Here is a 17,366-nt window from a genome sequence, read left to right on the forward strand (position 1 = left end):
CTCCTGCCTGATACTTCATCACTGGGATTGATCTACGTCCGGACTTAGTGATGTATGGGGTTAGGAGGGACTCGTTCATAGGGTACGTCGCCCACATGAGCTCCAAGCCGCCCCAACTGAAGTCCATCTTCCACTCGACGTGACTGCTCGTCAGCGCTGACTTCTTCCTCCTCGCGCGCGCTGTTCGGTCCACCTGGAGATGGTGAGAAGTCCAGCTGAAAACTGGTTTCCATATCGATCGGCTGCTTGCCGACGTTGCACTCTCCTTCGTGCGTGTCATTTTCGGTCCCTCGAGATGCTGCTGCATCATCTGCGTCTCCCTCACTGTGGTTCTCTGATTGTCAGGTACAGCTCTGTCAGAGCTAGTACCTAGTAGAGTCATCATGCCTTCACACCGGATGAGGGAAGGGCGTGGGGGTATGGTCTGCGATCAATCCCAGAAGCTGCTCCCGGACGAAAAATTGTTCACATCTAGAAGACCCCTATCACCATTCCTGTCATATACCCCTTCAGGTACCGACCTAGCTCGGTACGGTGGAGCTTCTGCTCTGTCATTCTGGAGCCTTTGCTGGGATACTCCTTTCTGGACAAGGGGTTTCAGGTCGTTGTGGTGGACCACACGGTCCCTTCATCCAGGCAGCCGTTATTACGTTGGCCTCAATTTTCCCCTTTAGTATTAGACCTCCAACGTCAACTAGTTGCGTCGTCTATACGGACTGAGTTTTCAGTGTAACACCACACGTTAACACTGGACCTGAATGGAATAATTTAGAAAAGCTTGGCACAAGTACAACGCAACGCAAAGTGTTAGCGGCTATCTCAGCAAAATACCTGACTATATAACTACCGGGTGTGCACCGCAACACGTCTTGTTAGAGGCGCAACCCGAACACCGATTGATTGTCTAATATTACGAGAGAAACCGAAACGTCTCACCTCGGGAGCGAAGTCCTCCTTGTGTCTCGCCGCGCCAGTGTTAGATGAGACACGTTGATTCTCTCTTAATGTATTCTTCGTACCTCACACACCCGTCCGGTTCCAGCCCCCGGGACGCACTGCCCCCACGCCCCGCGCGAGTCCCCGGCCGCCCCGACCTCCTGATGTCACGGGTCAGGTCACGGGCGCCGCGAGGCCAGCCACCATGGGCGGGAGAGGGCTCTCGGATACACCAGCCCAACAGCTGGGCCTCTGGTAGTAGAGTGATGGTAGTCCCAGTCGACGGAGTCTTTCAGGGTACGGGAGGTGCTTGATTTGTGCGACCATTCGTGTTGCACGACGTTGCACGCGTTCAAGTCTCTTCTGGTCCTCTTTACCAAACGGTCCCCAGATTGTGTTCCCATATTCTAGGAGGGACCAAGCCATGGTCTTGTAGAAAAGCGGCAGCGTGTGTTCGTCAATGTTGGCGAATGAGCGTCTCACGACGGCCAGAATCTGAGATTTAACGACGGCTGACACGGTCTGCTTGTGAAAATTGGGCTGGTTGTCGATTTCAAGACTGAGGTCTTTCTCCTCTTCAGCGTTCTGGATCAGGATGCCGTTCAAAAAGTACACATGCTCCGGGTTTCGGTGGCCGAGGTGCATCGCCTTGCATTTTTGGGATTGAAATGGAGCAGCCACTTCTAAGATCAGCGGACGAGGGCATCAATGTCAGCCTGGAGGTCATTGCTGCTACCCAGGACGCGACGGTATAGTTTCTTGTCGTCGGCGAACAGTTTGACCGAACCGGTGACCTCCGAGGGAAGATCGTTGACAAATAAAGTGAACAGTACAGGTCCGAGAACCGATCCCTGTGGAATACCACTCGTCACAGGGGCCCACGAAGACTTCCATCCATGGACCACAACCCTCTGTCGGCGATCGATCAGAAAGGATGCGATCCAGTTGTGAAGCAGGCCCAGGACTCCGTATGCAAACAGCTTGCGGATCAAACGTCGGTGCGGCACAGAGACGAAAGCCTTGGCGAAGTCCAGGTAGATGATGTCGATGTTGTCTCAGTTTTCGATGGCGGTGCTCCAGTCCTCGATTGCCTCCATCAGTTGCGTCGTGCACGACCTCTTTGGGAGGAAGCCGTGCTGGGCGCCGGTGAGCAGGCCGTTTTCGCGGAAATATTGGAGGAGAGCGCCTCGGACAATTGATTCGAGGACTTTGACAGGGATGGCGGCCAAGAGTGATTGGTCGATAGCTCGAGGGGCGTTGGCGGTCTCCCTTCTTGAAGATCGGGGTGATCTCACCTGTCTTCCAGTCCAAAGGAAGCGACCCAGAGTCCAAAGACTTGCGGTACAGTATGCTCAGGGGGTGGAGAGGGCCTGTGCCGACTCGCGAAGGATTCGGGGGTGTATGGCGTCAGGCCCGGCGAGCTGGTTGTCTTGAGGGACAGCAGCTATCCTTCCACTTTCTGAGGAGATGCTTCAAACATCATCGAGGAAGGGGTCCTGCCAATTAAGGTCCATATCAGGTGCTTCAGTATCTTCATGGGTAAAGATGCTGCTGAAGTACTTGCCCAGCATGTCAGCCTTGTCTTGGTCACATGATGTCAGGTCTACCCGTTCGTGTCGAATGCTTTCGTGTCGATTTACGATGTCGAATACTCCCTCCCCAGATGCTGGAGCACTGAACAGTGGGCACAACATCTTCTTTGTAGGCAAATGTGGTCCGAGAGCATGTTCTAGTTTCTATATTAAACAAAAAAGCACAATAGCTAAAAAAAAAAACTGATTAAGGCTATGAAAAATGCCAGGCACTTCCTTTTGATGTTCAGGAACTAGTTAGGGGCGTCAAGGCGGATAAAATCTCAAATAACCGTTCAAAGTCCACTCGGCAATACCTGGAATCACCATTCATTGTGCTATAGCCGAATGGCGCCATTCATCGCCGATTCCCTGCGTTAGATATCGGTATGTCAGGTCAGCTTTCACCAGCAAGCAGTCTACGGCCAGCCGTGCGGGAAAACGTGACTCAAGAAAATGACCGCCGACTCTGAAAGCGGCAGCTCGGCACGTCGCACAGGCGATGGTGGTATAGTGGTGAGCATAGCTGCCTTCCAAGCAGTTGACCCGGGTTCGATTCCCGGCCATCGCAGCACCCTTTTGACCTGACCTCAGCCACCTATATAGCACTATCGTGGGTCACCAATCACCATCGCGTGCGGACCATACGAGTGCCACGGCAACCGCAAATGCGATGTTGGTGGCAATCAGCCGCAAGAACCTGGCAATGACACAGGATGGAAGGAAGATACGCTCCCATATATCAGCATTGGATCACTCATCAACCTGCGAGTTTCAGCAGATGAACGTCCTAGCAAGGAAATCTTCGTAGATCAGATATCAGGTGCATAGATGCGATGAGGTGATGGATGCTGATGTCTAACTCCCCCCCCTAAAGACAGACATAGGTAACCATACTCTAGTAACATACTCTAGTAACCACTCTAGAGTAAAAAACGAAGGCTTTCGAGGAATGAAAGTTCAGTCGTTAATTTTCAGATAAGCCTGGAAGGACGATTTAATGCTCGTATCATGAAAGCTTAGAACAGTAACCACCAAAGCTGTAATTAAGATGACAGGCCTGAGTAGGTCATTGTAAGTTGAGATTGCTAGCCATTTGGGTGACAAGCCTAGTAACACTGCTAGTCGAAATGGGCGATTTGTGCAGGCCACCAACTGATCCCCTTCCGTCCATCTCCGATTCGTATGGGTTTCCCGCCGCCCGTCCACGACTCACCGGTGTGTTTCAGCATGTGCTTCTTGAGGTTGCCCTGGTCGGAGAAGGCCTTCTGGCAGAGCTGGCAGACGAACGGCTTCTCTCCCGTGTGTGTGCGCAGGTGTCGCTGGTAGTTGTACTGGCACGTGAACCGGGTGAGGCACTGGGCGCACTGCAGACCGCCCTCTGTCGGCGAGCGGACCAAACGGGACGTGAACTTACGGCGGCAACAGTGGTGACAGGGACGCGAAGTCATATCGGCCAAACAACGTGAGAGACAAGGACGTGAACTCCCCCGGCCAGAGCAAATAACAAATGAAACAAACAGCGGTGGTGCTACTTCTTCAGTCTAGGATTGTTGATAACGCTCAGTGACATATTGACTACCATTTGTGACTACATTTGATCAACACTCGACAGTGACCACAATCGCAACTGCCAGGTTGTTGTGGAACCCCGTCTCAGTTGACCGTAACACGCAATCGGTGTGTGCTCCTTATGCCCAGCAGTACGCCGGCGGTCGAACTCACCAGTGCTGTGAGTGGCCATGTGTCGGTCCAGAGTGGATTTCTGCAGGAACTTGGCCGAGCACACCTTACACACGTGTGTAGGTGTCACACCTGGGGACGGCCGGGGGCCGGGCGGCGGTCATACTGCTGTGCCCATTAGCAGAGGAAAATAACGCTGTGACACTCGATTAGGCGGACACTCTCATGCATGGTTCCTATAAACACAAAAGGGGCACAATCCGTTGTGACGTGCTCCCACACCATGCTTTTCGACCAGTAATTGTCATGGCTAGATGACCTAGGTCACCAGGGTGGGACTCCAACGAATAAGGGAGAAAAATATGATCCACATTTAGTCATGTCGTAACAGACGTGACAAAAGGCTTTAAAGGTAGTGTGCCAGCTTTCCTGGACCGTATGGAGTTAATGGCCCAGATAAGGAGAACCGGATTTTTAGAACTTATCCATACCTTCAAAACTCATGAAAACGTCTTAAATTCTTCAAATTTTGAGTACCCCAGTGCGAAATTCGCCCCGACGGGTTGTCGGTCGTACCCCAACCACATTTCACACCACTATGAACAATAAATGCACACACTGAAATCGCTATTACCGATATGCTCATCCAATCAAGTTTCGATAAACCCGTTCATCATCATCTCCTGCGGTTTCGAACACGCCTGTTAGGTGGTGCGGTAGACCGCGCCCAAAGCCAGGGCCCCGGTAACGTGAGATAGCCGAGTCGGGGCAGCGTGCGCTGACCCAAGCCGGGGCCGAGCGTCCTCCCGGTGTCATGTGATAGCCCGGGGCTGCCCGCGGGGATGCGGTAGACCGCGCCCAAAGCTGCGGCCCCGGCTTGGGTCAGCGCACGCTGCCCCGACTCGGCTACCTCACATTACCGGGGCCCTGGCTTTGGGCACGGCTTCTGCTCATACTTTGTGGTGCGGTGGTGGTGCGTCGGGCCGCGCGCTCTGACTTCGGCCAAGAAAAATGCGTCAGCTGATCATTGTCATTTCTGCCACTTGCGTGTGGTGAAATGGGGTCATAACTTAAGAGACGGCTTTTTCATATCAATTATTTTAAATAAAATCATATTTCAAACCATAAATAATGTTCGACAGCCAAATAAAAGAAACAATACCAATACAGGCTTACAGTTTAAGGCTCGACATTGTGTTGTCTACGATTAGACAGCTGATAACTCATTCCCTTACGTCGTAACTCTATAATGACCTTTGCTTATTGTCACATGTGCGCCGCATTCGCGATTGTTGCCGACGCCTGTTTGCAGGTCAGCCCACTACAGTTGTTATACATATCGAAAAACCGATAAACTTTTAGGCGAAAAAGGCACTATTCCAGGCCCATTTTTGATTTTTTTTTTGCGATATTATGTAAAAACGGAAGCTTCTTGTCCTAGGAAAAATAAAATGGGAAATCTTTCAAAGGTGGCACACTACCTTTAATAAGTCCAGCAGCCACAGTCCTGGCAAGCCTACCTTTGTGTCTGTCCATGTGGTAGTTGTAGTGTTGTTTGACATTCCCCGTCCAGGAGCACTGGGAGCAGCGGTAGCGCGCCTTGCCCGTACGACAGCTGATGTGGTACTTCCAGTGGGAGAAGGTGGTAAACCGCTTCTGACACTCACGACACTCGTACTCGGGTTTTGCAGTGTCTCCTGGAAAAAGGCAAACACATCATTACACAAAATGTGCAACACTTCAACAGCCTGAAATCAAATCGCCCAAATCTTAAATCTCAATCTCAATTATTGCTTGCTAACAAATAAAATCACGTCGCGGCGCGCAAATCACAAATCACCTCCACAACTACCAACTCGGCTTGTACCCGAACGTGTCATGTCCCATTATCCACGACTGCTACACAATCTGCCCCAACCTGGTAAGATCCTCAATCCCACGACCACCAATAGCACTCACCATTGTCCACCTTCTTGACCACCATGTTGGCAGTGACCCTCTTGGTTCCCGATGTGGCACCGCGCCGCCTGCCGGCCGACCGCTCCGAGTCGCCGTCCAGCTCAGCTCCTCCTTTAGACGGCTCGACCGACTCCGTTGTACCCTTAGACGGCTCGACCGACCTCGTCGCTTCTTTAGACGGCTGGGCCGGCTGAGCTGCTGCTTTGGACGTCTCGGCCGACTCCGTTGTGACCTGGGACGGCTCGGCCGGTCCAGCCGCTCCTTTGGACGGCTCAGTCGACTCAGCTGCTCCTTTGGACGGCTCAGCCTGTCCAGTCAACCCCTCGGTCGACTCAGCTGCCTGTTTGGTCGGCTCTGCCGGCTGCTCCTCGTCCCTGCTACTCTCCTGGTGTACCTGGGCCAGGATCCTGGCCTTCATGGAGCGCGGCGGCGGCATCGGAGAGGCGTCTCCGGCGGAACTGCTCTCCGCCGGCCGGCCGTCCTCACCAGAGACCTCCGGAGAGGCCCCCTGAGCTGCGGCAGCTGCTACTAGCGAGCTGCCGCAGACCGGCGCACCATCACCAACCAGGGAACCGTCAGAGGGGGCCGGTGCCGCTGACTCCGTAGGCTTGGGTTCCACATGGGGCTGAGTCGTGCCACTTAGGGCATTGCTCAATCTTTCTTTCCTGTCGCTTGGAGCCATCCGTTTTTGCTTTTTCTTGTGCGATGCTTGTTGTTCATTCGGGAGTGGCCGCTTGCTCGTTTTCGATGATGAAGCTTCTGTAGCCTCAATGTGACGTGAAGGGACCTCGATCGGTGTTAACGGGATAGCTTCCCGCTGCTCTGGCAAATTTCTCTTCGCCAACAGCTCTGTTGATACCGGCGTCGATAGCGAGGTTGAAGACCTCTGACCTCCCGGCACTGAGGGGGTGCTGGTTCGGGGGATTTTGTGTATCAGTGCCGAGCCTGCTACCGTCTGTGTGCCGCACTCCTCCCGTGATCGCTTCCGTGCTGGCTCTCCGCTCAGAGTGCTGCTCTCTGTCGAAGCCGCGGTCCTCAGAGGCGGCGGGATGGAGAGTGCCGCTCCGTCGGCCCCCCGTCTGCCGCGCCCGGCCTTCCAGTGTCTGGCCGGGGAGCTCTCCTCGGCGACACAGCGCGGCGACAGGTCCTCCGGCTGGACGGTCTCGGCGGGACGGGGTGCGGTCGCAGCACCGCCGCCGGCCAGCTGACTGCGCAGCTGCTGCACGCGCAGTGACGACTGCAGCAGGACGGGGACGGCGGCGGGCGCGCGGCGTAGCTCCGGCGAGCGCGCCGCTCCGCCATCAGCCGCCGTCGGCTCCGTCAGGGTCGGCGGCGACGACCAGACAGGTGGCGCGGCACCCGGTCTGACCGTCGGACTGTCTGAGCGCTGCGAGCCGACCCGCGGGCTGACCGGCCGGGCGGGCTGGGGCGTCGGCCGGACCCCAGAGACGACAGCCGGATCGGTCAGCCAGCCCCGTTCGGGGCCGGCCGACACTGGCCAGCGGCTCGGCTCGCACGGCCACAGCGGCTGGACGGGGGCCAGACGGACCGGCGAGGCCGACACCGCAGGAGCCTCCGCCGGAGCTGGCGAAACCGACACTCTGTGTTACACTGTTGCAGCTAAGCATAGAAGCTGATATAATGCTTTGCTTAATGTTTACTTGCTTTCCATGTTAGGTTAATGAAAATATGTCATGAAGATGCCATTATTTGACTTAAATGCCTATTTTCAGCAGCAAAATAAAAAAAATAAAAGGAAAGGCATAGCTGATCAGCATTACTATCACTATCCTGCAGACTGCAGCTCAGTTCGCATAGCTCAGTTGACCTGTCTCTCCTGAGAGGCTCTCCACATACTGTTTCTATGAAACTCCTGACATAAATGGCCTGCTAATGGTGAGAGGATCATGCAGCAGAAAGCTGGATTAAGACATACCTAACAGACATAGTCCAATTACATATATGCAAAGGTTTGAGATATAAATGCAATGTGAAAAATGTGAAATAAAAACCTTCAAGTTAAGCCACACAAAAAGGAAATTCCCAGACAATGAAGTTCAATCCCTGTATGACAAACTGCTTGGCACAACTTGGGCTTGGGCTATCAATCTATCTATTTAAAATATATGAATACATTTTACTTTAAATGCTGTTTTTGACTGACCTTTACATGACCAGCAACCATCCTCTTCAGACAGCAGGCAGAAGCGACATTTGATATGACCGCATGCATCTGTTACTAGTCGGTTTCCTTTCCCAGCCACCATGCGGCGGCACTGGGGGCACCCATCTGACACTGCAATACAGCGGAAGGTACATTGGCATGTCAAATTTCACAATATGACGGCATCCAACAGTCTCACCGACACTAGCATGTTAAAAGGTGAGCAGAGGAAAATGGTTAGGTAGGTGGGTAGGAACTTGCATAAATACAGTGATCTTGATCTCGATCACAACCAACATTGAAGCGCCAGCCGCCAACTATAAGTTGGAAATAATATTCCTAACATTTCAAGTTCATTTTGCATAACTTACCATTTAGTGCCATCCTTTAATTCTTGAGTCACCGCATGATGATGTTGAACTTGAACTGGTTGGGTTGGAGGGGGTCAGGCTTATCATTACAATTATTATTTGTCTGCTGATCCCTGGAATTCATGGCGGTTTATATAAGTGAAAATGAGCAACATGTTCACATTAAGCTGAATTCGATCACAATGAAGCAAACTAGCCAGTCAAGGATGTGGATGATAAAATATATAACTGAAATAATCAGCTACTGATACCTATAACTTCAGCGCCCAAACATGGATGAGAGATTACCTCATCCATGGCCCAAATTTGTTGTGTGTGCGCTTTGTGCTGCAAAATCTGCGCCAGAATGGCCTAATTGTATTCTTCTCGTCTGCAAATGAGTTTGTGTACAGCGCACCTAGCGGGTCAAATGATAATTGTATCAATATTTTCAAAAGTATTATTTGTTAGAAAAATCTGCTTCTTGTTCAAGTTTATAAGGCTTAATTAAATTAAAATTAAATCAAACAATAACTAGCATTGCTTTGAATGAGCAAAATGTACAACAATTGCGAAATAAATTACAGCAGGCAGTTTTGATAAACCCAAACAGCCTTAAAGATTGGTATATTTTCATATTTTTCTTTTCCTTTTGTGTTAAAAAATACGCAGTCTAGTGGGAAATTAAAACCGTACAAAATCCCTTTTGATAATTAACGTTATATTCGTTATAGCTAATGGTGCATTTCCTTGAATGTGCCCTGCCTTGAATGTACCCGTAGCTGGCTGCTTTACCTTTTGACTGAAATCTTCAAGTAAGTGCCTAGGTAGGTACCTACCTACCTAACATAACTTATATGGTGGTCATATTATTTCTGTCATTTTAAAATCATAAGTCTCCCTAACCGTTGCGGACCCGGTGTGGGGGGGGGGGGTGCCCCCTCTCAAATATTGGTGATTGTGATCAGTGATAGCTCCCTAATCTTAGGAATAGGAAAGCAAAAGTTTCAGTACTTTTTTCCAATCAATTTGACATCTTCTGAAGTAAAAAATTGGTCCTAGCTACATTGATGACTCAAACGCTGATTTTTCTAGCCCCCTGCGGCCTGCACTGCAAACTTCGGCATCAAATTCAAATAACTGCAAAAATAGTTTTAAGATAGGTATAGACATTACAAACATGGCTGTATAGCATTTGACTGATGGTAGGGACAAAAACAAAAATAGTAGGATGAGCCTGGGCCAGAGGTATCAATAAAATGTATCATTTTACGCAGTTTGATGAAGAATGTGTTGGAATCACTGCGGCACTGCCATAGCTCTAGGATCATTTTTGTTCAAGTTATTGTGAAAAACTAAAATCTCAGCTCAGGGTCATTGACCTGATCATAAGGTCAAAGACCCCAGCTCGGGGTTGCTGACCTGACTATGACAAATGATTGACATTTGACCCCGAGCTGTGGTTTGAGTTTTTCATGAATAACTTGAACAGATATGGTCCCTGAACTACAGCAGATACAGTGGCTCCAATGCATTCTTCTTATCAAGCTGCTTCAAAGGATATATCTTTTGTTTCGAAAAGGTCAAATTTTATGTTGACATGTGACCTCAAAATTCAAATGACCTTAGGTTGACCTTTACACATGAAAGGTCATGCATTTAAGGCCAAGGTCAAGGTCATGGAAGAGTACCCTTGCTAGAGTATATTTCACTGATTCAAGTTAGTCATAATAATTAGGCAATATAATTTTGCCATACTGAGGCTCTTAGTTAATGTTTAGAGCAAAATGGATGCTAGATTCATGATCAGTGGCTATGAATCCATTTGGAGTAGTTTTGTATCATAAGAAGATTAATGTCAAATAGGGGCCTGAGCTGATAAGCCTGAAACCATTTCAAAGCATCTTGGAATTTTGTATAGGCACAAGATACCCACACAGAAAAGTGCAAAGTTTGAGGTTAACTTTTAGCATGACCTTGAGATTTGCCTTGAATGTTGAGCACACCATCAAAAGCCTCAGGTTCTCTGTTTACATTTCACATCCATTTTTGCCAGTTTTATGCATCCTTCCATCCTCTAGAACACTTACATTGCGATCATTACACAGGTGCAGGTTTTTGCCTTTGACCTTGACCTCTGACCTTGAAAATCGACCTCAATAAAAAATTTAGGTGCTGTAGAATCTTCTGGTAAAAAGTAAAGACCTTTTGTTTGGTACCTTTTGTTTCCGTAGCTCCCATAGTTATGGAGTGAGATGGGGGGGGGGGATGGGACGAAAAACGCCCTCCCCCGGGCTGCGGTGGTTGGGATTACCCCCGGGTTCGGCAGGGTTGAGCAGGATCATCCAGGTAAGTGACATGTAACTGTAGGCTGACCCAAGGTTATATTGATATCCACCACTTGCTCTGCTTTCTTGGCCATACTAGATTCTAGACTGAAAGAAACCCATATTACTGTCAACAGGTCCACGGATTCCGATTGCGTCAAAATTTTGAGACAGTGTCCAACGCAACTCCGTGTGGCGTGTGCAGAAACTTCGACGCATGGGCAGATATAAATGTTGGCACAAACGTACGATTTAAGAAATCTCGGTGCAAGACGACGAGAACTAACCTTAACTAAGCTCACTCGCTACACGTACATTTGAATCATAAATGAGACCAGTCAGTCCGGAGTACCGAGCCCCCTGGGTTGACGTTTGTGACAGCCCCCGAACGATTTGGACTTAAGTGCGGACTAGGCTGGTCGATCTTCAGCCTCCTAACCGGTTAAGTTGTGTCTACAGAGTGGACCGTACCCGACAGAGTAGAGTGGACCGTACCCGAGTGAAGCGACTGGCACTGTAAACACAGTCTTTAAATGACTTTTCACAGAGCCCTAGAAGACTGATTGGATTACCAGGCCCAAAGGCCGATCTGCCTATGCCCTCTAGATAGCATGCGATTTCGTTCGAGAGGTAGTTTGTTGTTGAGTCGTCTGGAAACCAGAAAGAAACACAAGTTTTGCGCCGTGTAGTACACATCGACAGTGCCGAGCAAGAACATCCTTAGTGTCAAATTTTTCGAAGTTGAGATTTCTATACCATTCGACTCAGCTCGACGAACTGAGTCGAATGGTATGAACATCTCAATTTCGAAAAATTTGACACTTAGGATGTTCTTGCTCGGAACTGCCGACATGTCCAACACATGTTCACATGTTCATGGGCGACGTTCAGTGATCCTTTGTCCATTAACCGGTGCTGGTGGTATGTCGAGCGATATTCTTGACATGGATATGTCCTCTGGCATTGGATGACAATACTGCACTACTTTAAAAAGACCCTTTAGAAAATCGTAGCGGAGGAGAACGGGTTAACCCCAGACCCGGGCAGATGTGTGCAGCGTCACGTGCGCGCTCAAGAAAGCCGGGCTGCACCATGGGTCCGGCAGCTGCCAGCTGGATGTAGTGGCGAACGGGAAGGGGATACGCTAAATGAACAACTCCTGGCGCACCCTAGCATATCATATTTATACGGTATCATAGATTACTCCATATCTATACTACTTCGTAATATAGTAGTGTATGCACACTGACGATGGTCGTCGGTCACATGCCCAACACTGCCTGTTGCAGGCGCGCTGCGGAGAGCGCCGTCACACCATGGCCTCCAGCCTGGGCCAGCTGCCGGTGACGGCCGACAATGTCCAGGAGGCGATCCGGCTCATGTACGGCCAGTCCAACCCGGACCCGGCGGCCACGCAGGCGGCCAGTCGCTGGCTCTCGGCCGCCAAGGCGTCGCCGCAGGCCTGGGACTTCCTCTGGGTGCTGCTGATGCCAGACAAGGTCAGTCGGTGTAATGTTGGGTGGGTCGTAGTGCATGACAGTGGCCGATGGGATTTAAGTACACTAGAGGCAGACGCAAGGAAGACGGCGAGGGACGTAGGCACTGCTTATGCTGCCTATATTGAGAACCACCCCTGGCTGCCAATGCCGTAGTGCAATCGTAAAAACCTAATAAACAGCTTGTCTTTAACAGCCATTGATACTCTGCCTTTTTTGTCAATCCGATATACGGTGTGCGGCTATTCTCTTATCTCGTCATGTAGGTATTCCTGATTGATCACTGCACTAAATCGCTTTATTTTGCGGCTAACCAATAACAATCAGCTGTTTTTTGAAGCATGTACATCGCTGTCAGCATCCTACATTCACTGCCCCCCGTATTTAACAAAACATGGCGTTACATTTTCCTGTGTGTATATTCATCGAGACATGGCGCTATACGATCATTCATACCTACCGATACATAGCGTTACAGACCCTTCATAGTCACGGATACACCGTATCTGCAAGTACGTGGTTTTCTTTATTTACCGAGACACTATTACGCAGCTTTCATACTCACGAAGACACGATGTTACACGGTCATCCGTATTCACTGAGACGCGGCGTTACACAAAACAGTGTACGAGTATTCGCCTTAGCGAGACGCGGTTATACACGGTCCTCCATATCTTCCGACGCACGCCGTCACACGATTCTTCCCATTCTTCATTCATGACTCTACGAGTACACGATATCTATAGGTAGTTACCTAATACCTTATCGATGCACGGCATAGCTCGACCTTGCATGCTCACTTTATCGAGACACAAAGCGTTCGTACATCACATCAAGCAAACATTCTTACGAGTGATGTGGTGCCACAAAATCCAGTCACAATTGAATTCAGGACACTGCGTGCTCCGCTGCATGCTCGTCACGTTTCCTGGCTTTCGGCCATGTCACTTGTCAGCCTCAGCCGTGACTATCTGGTCCTAAGCTTCTGCCTTCTGCTTTGTGTCACCAATCGTTTGGCTTGGCGGCATGTCAGGTGCGTGCCTGGTGTTGTTGCAGTGACCTGGACAGGCCGCAGAGTGTCCCTGCTCCTGGAGTCCCCTGTGCCCGTGCTGTACACAGTGTCTCTCCATGGCACATTGTTCCCAGTGGCCGTGGTCTGTGTGGCGTTCTGGAGCGCTGTCGTGTCCGCCGCACATGTGCTGACTTACATCACCGTGTCCGCAGTGCGCGGCGTGTCCGTAGTGTCCGCAGCACCCAGCGTGTCCGTGATATACAGGGTGTCCGCAGCACCCACTGGGCCTCTCGTGTCCTGTGATATCGCTGTGTCCGCAGTGCCCAAAGTGCCCTCTCATGTAGTCATGACCCGTTTGCCTGCAGTACCCCGGATGTCCGCCTTGTCCTACCGTGCTGTCTTGCGCGCTGCAGTTGCGCCGTCTCTCTCCGAAGTGGCCGCAGTGTCCGTGATGTCCTGTATCGTGTCCCCAGTTTGTGGGGGCGCCCTGAGGTCCTTCCATACACTGTCTCGGATACATACGGCCACAACATCCCTGCGGTCCTGGTTGCCCTGCTGTGGAGTACCGCCCGCTGTACCCGGCACACTCTGCCGTGGTGTGCCTGCGCTGGCCCGCTCCCCTCCCGTACCCTCCCGGCGCCATGTAGGTGAGCCTCTCACCGCGCTGACAGCTCAGTATGAGCTGGTGCAGCAGCAGCAGCAGTGCGTTACGCATGTCGTCCCGACAGGAGAGCGCCAGCCGCGCCTGGCCGCGCGTGCGCAGCTCGAACCTGATAAGCAGCTCGCGCACCTGGCCGATGACCTCGCGGCGCTGTTCGCTGTTCACGTCCTCCCGCAGCACGGTCAGCATCGGCCGGCAGCACGGCAGTCGGCACGGGCCCGGTCCGCAGCCTGGGAACAGGGGAGGGAGGTCAGCAGGGCAGTCGGCACGGGCCCGGTCCACAGACTGGGGACGGGAGGGACGAGGTCAGCAGGACAGTCGGCACGGGCCCGGTCCACAGCGTGGGGGCGAGGGAGGGACAGGGTCAGCAGGGCAGTCGGCACGGGCCCGGTCCACAGCCTGGGGGCGAGGGAGGGAGGTCAGCAGGGCAGTCGGCACGGGCCCGGTCCACAGCCTGGGGGCGAGGGAGGGAGGTCAGCAGGGCAGTCGGCACGGGCCCGGTCCACAGCCTGGGGGCGAGGGAGGGAGGGCCAACACTCAGCAGGGCAGTCGGCACGGGCCCGGTCCACAGCCTGGGGGCGAGGGAGGGAGGTCAGCAGGGCAGTCGGCACGGGTCCGGTCCACAGCCTGGGGGCGAGGGAGGGAGGTCAGCAGGGCAGTCGGCACGGGCCCGGTCCGTAGCCTGGGGCGAGGGAGGGACGGAGGTCAGCAGGGCAGTCGGCACGGGCCAGGTCTACAGCCTGGGGACGAAGGAGGGACGGGTTCAGCAGGGCAGTCGGCACGGGCCCGGTCCGCAGCCTGGGGATGAGGGAGAGGGTAAGCACTCAGCAAGGCAGCCGACACGGGTCGGGTCCGCAGCTTAGGGGACAAAGTGACGGTATCGGAGCTAGGGAGGGACGGCCGGACAGGGCGGTGTCAGCTCTGGGTTATGACCCGTGATGACCTCAGGTTTTGACCGTGTTAGAGCGAGGACGAAGGGCAGTGTCAGGTTTTGGGGACGGATGGACGGTATCAGCGCGGGGGATGCACGGACGGGGATTGGGTAGTTACCAGCGTTGTTTGCTCATACTGGGCTGGGGAGGGGGAAGGGGCTGTCCACGAAACTGTTTTGTAAAAGTGTTTGTCATTTCAAGCAATGAATCAGGGATGCAAATACATAAGACACAGTACAACTTATGCATAGTATATTTCAATTCAGTTACGCTCAACCATTCTCTAGTGTCTCTTTCGGCTAAATTCACGCCCTCCCTGTGTTTCCTTGCATTCGTAAGTCATTTCATAAATCCGCTTTGAAGTCGGATCCTAGTTCCACTCACCCTCCTTGGTGAAACGTTTGCGCTGCCGTCTGAGGGGGCAGGGCTTCTTATCGGGCAGGCTGTTGCCCCACTTCTGCAGCACGCTCGAGATCACCTCCCAGACATCAGTACGGTCCAGTGTGATCTCGTCGTGCGGCGGAGTGGCCATCTTCGAGCTGGGCCTGGACAGAAATTAGGGACGCTCAGTACCTCATACCCCAGCAAACACTAAAAGAAGGCACTCAGTCCCTTACCGCCCCCCCCCCAAAAAAAAACAACCACGCAGCCAGGACAATTGGTTTCTTAAACTCAGCAACCACACAACCAGGACGCTCGGTCCCTTATACTCCAGCAAACACACATACGAGGACACTCGGTCCCTTACACCCCCAACAGCCACATAACCATGACAATTGGTTCCTTAAATTCAGCAACCACACAACCAGGACGCTGGGTCCCTTACACCCTAGCAAACACAACGATGGGACACATCTGTCTCGCGGATACCGCACGCGCTGCAGCTGGTGGGAACACAGAGCTTTATAGACCAACGGCGCTCAGTCTCATGGGTAATGCTAAATGTACGGCATGGATGTCAATTCGCGGCAGAATGGACTCGGAAATAGAATCCCACCTGGAATGGACCATCAGAATCCCACCTGAACCCCCAGAATGGACTCAGCATCTCCCCCGTTCTGCTCACCGTTCTGTGAGTGGCGTTCTATGTCCCCGGTCCGCTGCTACCGTCCTCTGACTCTGGTTCCGGTCTGCTGAACCTGTGTGCTGGATCTGACACGTCCCCTGAGGCTGACCCCGGTCCACTACCGCCGTCCGCTGAAACTGACCCCGGTCTGCTGCTGCCGTCCGCTCCGGTCCCGTCCGTCCGTCCGTCTGCCTGGCCCGCGCTGCCGCCCAGCCGTCTCCTTCTAGCCCGCCGCTTACGCCGCTGGTATCGGTTCACCCACTTCCTCTGATTGCGCGCCTCCGCCGAGTCCGCTGCACACACCGCACTCGCCCGGTCCCTGGGCGATTCCGCCGATCAATTTCGGCAGTTCCTGGACCTTCATATGGTGCATTACTTGGTAATCGCCGGGTTTGGGCTGTGACTTATGCCAATATAATGTTGTGAACTAACAGCATTCATGTTAACGAAGTGGGGCTCAGCAGGTTTCTGTTAATGGTACCGCTTTCACTGCGTTTGTGTGCAGGGCTTCAAGCTTGCCTCCCGACTTCAGGCGCTCATCTAGCCCAAGCTATCTGTCTGACGATGACGACACTTCAGTTATGTGTCTCTGCTCGATGATGATTGGGTTTGATGGCGTGCCCAACCTCTGAGCGTTATATGACGCCAAATGTGTCTATACTCGCTCTCCGCTCCCGCCCACCGCTCTCCGCCCCTCCCTTCACCGAGCGCTGCCCGCTCTTTCCTCCAGAGCGAGCCGGAGCAGTTTCTGGGCGCCACCTTCCTGCGAGACAAGATCCGCGAGCACTGGGGCGAGCTGCCGCAGGAGCGGGCCGCCGCGCTCCAGAGCCGCGTCCTTGAGGCCACCGTGTCGGCACAGACCAAACAGGGCTCGGCCTCCAGAACACTGACGGAGGCGGTGAGTGGGGAGCGCAGCGGACAGAGCAGGGGCGCTGGGCAGGCCGAGATGGAGGTACACCCCTCACAGTATTGAGTGGGTGGTCAGCCGATGTTTTTTTGGGGGGGGGGGGAGGGGGACTTTGAATGTCTCAGACGCCAGACAAAGTGACTCCATAGAAACGAGAGGTTTCTGCGGACAATTTGGCAATGTTTTGTCAACAGCCTACAGACGTAATCATGAATACTGATCCATTATTGTGATGTTGTCAACCTACCATTGGATGTTGTGAGGTCTGTACCTGCCAGTTGCCACTGGCGTTAGATTGTGTG

At 52.5% G+C, this 17,366-nt stretch overlaps 3 protein-coding genes and 1 non-coding gene across 11 annotated transcripts in view; 2 read left to right on the forward strand and 2 right to left on the reverse strand.

Annotated features, from left to right (window-relative positions):
• Positions 1–9,022, reverse strand: part of LOC122371501 (ras-responsive element-binding protein 1-like) — a 14,857-nt gene extending 5,835 nt beyond the window's left edge. For both annotated transcript variants that reach the window (XM_043347879.1, XM_043347878.1), the window contains exons 1-6: positions 8,685–9,022; positions 8,314–8,445; positions 6,150–7,733; positions 5,711–5,887; positions 4,233–4,322; positions 3,724–3,888 (exon numbers count right to left, since the gene is read on the reverse strand). In XM_043347879.1, coding sequence (XP_043203814.1) covers positions 3,724–3,888; positions 4,233–4,322; positions 5,711–5,887; positions 6,150–7,733; positions 8,314–8,445; positions 8,685–8,697 — 2,161 coding nt within the window. In that variant the 5' untranslated portion in view covers positions 8,698–9,022. The remainder of the gene's footprint in view (positions 1–3,723; positions 3,889–4,232; positions 4,323–5,710; positions 5,888–6,149; positions 7,734–8,313; positions 8,446–8,684) is intronic.
• Trnag-ucc lies at positions 3,007–3,078 on the forward strand. Its single transcript has one exon. It is a non-coding gene; the product is annotated as a tRNA-Gly (tRNA).
• Positions 9,023–9,146: 124 nt separating the features above from the next.
• LOC122371497 (importin-13-like) overlaps positions 9,147–17,366 on the forward strand; it is a 31,953-nt gene continuing 23,733 nt past the window's right edge. For 2 of the 7 annotated variants that reach the window (XM_043347867.1, XM_043347868.1), the window contains exons 1-3: positions 10,899–11,012; positions 12,280–12,489; positions 16,888–17,055. In XM_043347867.1, the coding sequence (XP_043203802.1) occupies positions 10,932–11,012; positions 12,280–12,489; positions 16,888–17,055 (459 nt within the window). In that variant the 5' untranslated portion in view covers positions 10,899–10,931. Of the gene's footprint in view, positions 9,491–10,898; positions 11,013–12,279; positions 12,490–16,887; positions 17,056–17,366 lie in introns of those variants that run through there. The other 5 variants (XM_043347869.1, XM_043347873.1, XM_043347871.1 and 2 more) reach the window with 5 other exon arrangements.
• On the reverse strand, positions 12,887–16,411 carry LOC122371498. The gene is made up of 3 exons (XM_043347875.1): positions 16,158–16,411; positions 15,476–15,636; positions 12,887–14,389 (listed from the first exon to the last, which is right to left on the reverse strand). Exons 2-3 carry the CDS (start codon positions 15,621–15,623, stop codon positions 13,464–13,466), a joined length of 1,074 nt encoding a protein of 357 aa, XP_043203810.1. The 5' UTR covers positions 15,624–15,636; positions 16,158–16,411; the 3' UTR covers positions 12,887–13,463.

Source organism: Amphibalanus amphitrite, unplaced genomic scaffold (genome assembly GCF_019059575.1).
Source record: "Amphibalanus amphitrite isolate SeventyFive unplaced genomic scaffold, NRLGWU_Aamphi_draft 001250F_arrow, whole genome shotgun sequence".
NCBI classification, from domain to species: domain Eukaryota; kingdom Metazoa; phylum Arthropoda; class Thecostraca; order Balanomorpha; family Balanidae; genus Amphibalanus; species Amphibalanus amphitrite.

Coding starts and splice junctions, on each gene's coding strand:
- LOC122371498 (XM_043347875.1), bottom strand. CDS start 15,623: ATGGCCACTCCGCCGCACGACGAGATCACACTGGACCGTACTGATGTC. Junction 14,390..15,475: donor CAAACGTTTCACCAAGGAGG/GTGAGTGGAACT, acceptor CCCTGTTCCCAG/GCTGCGGACCGGGCCCGTGC.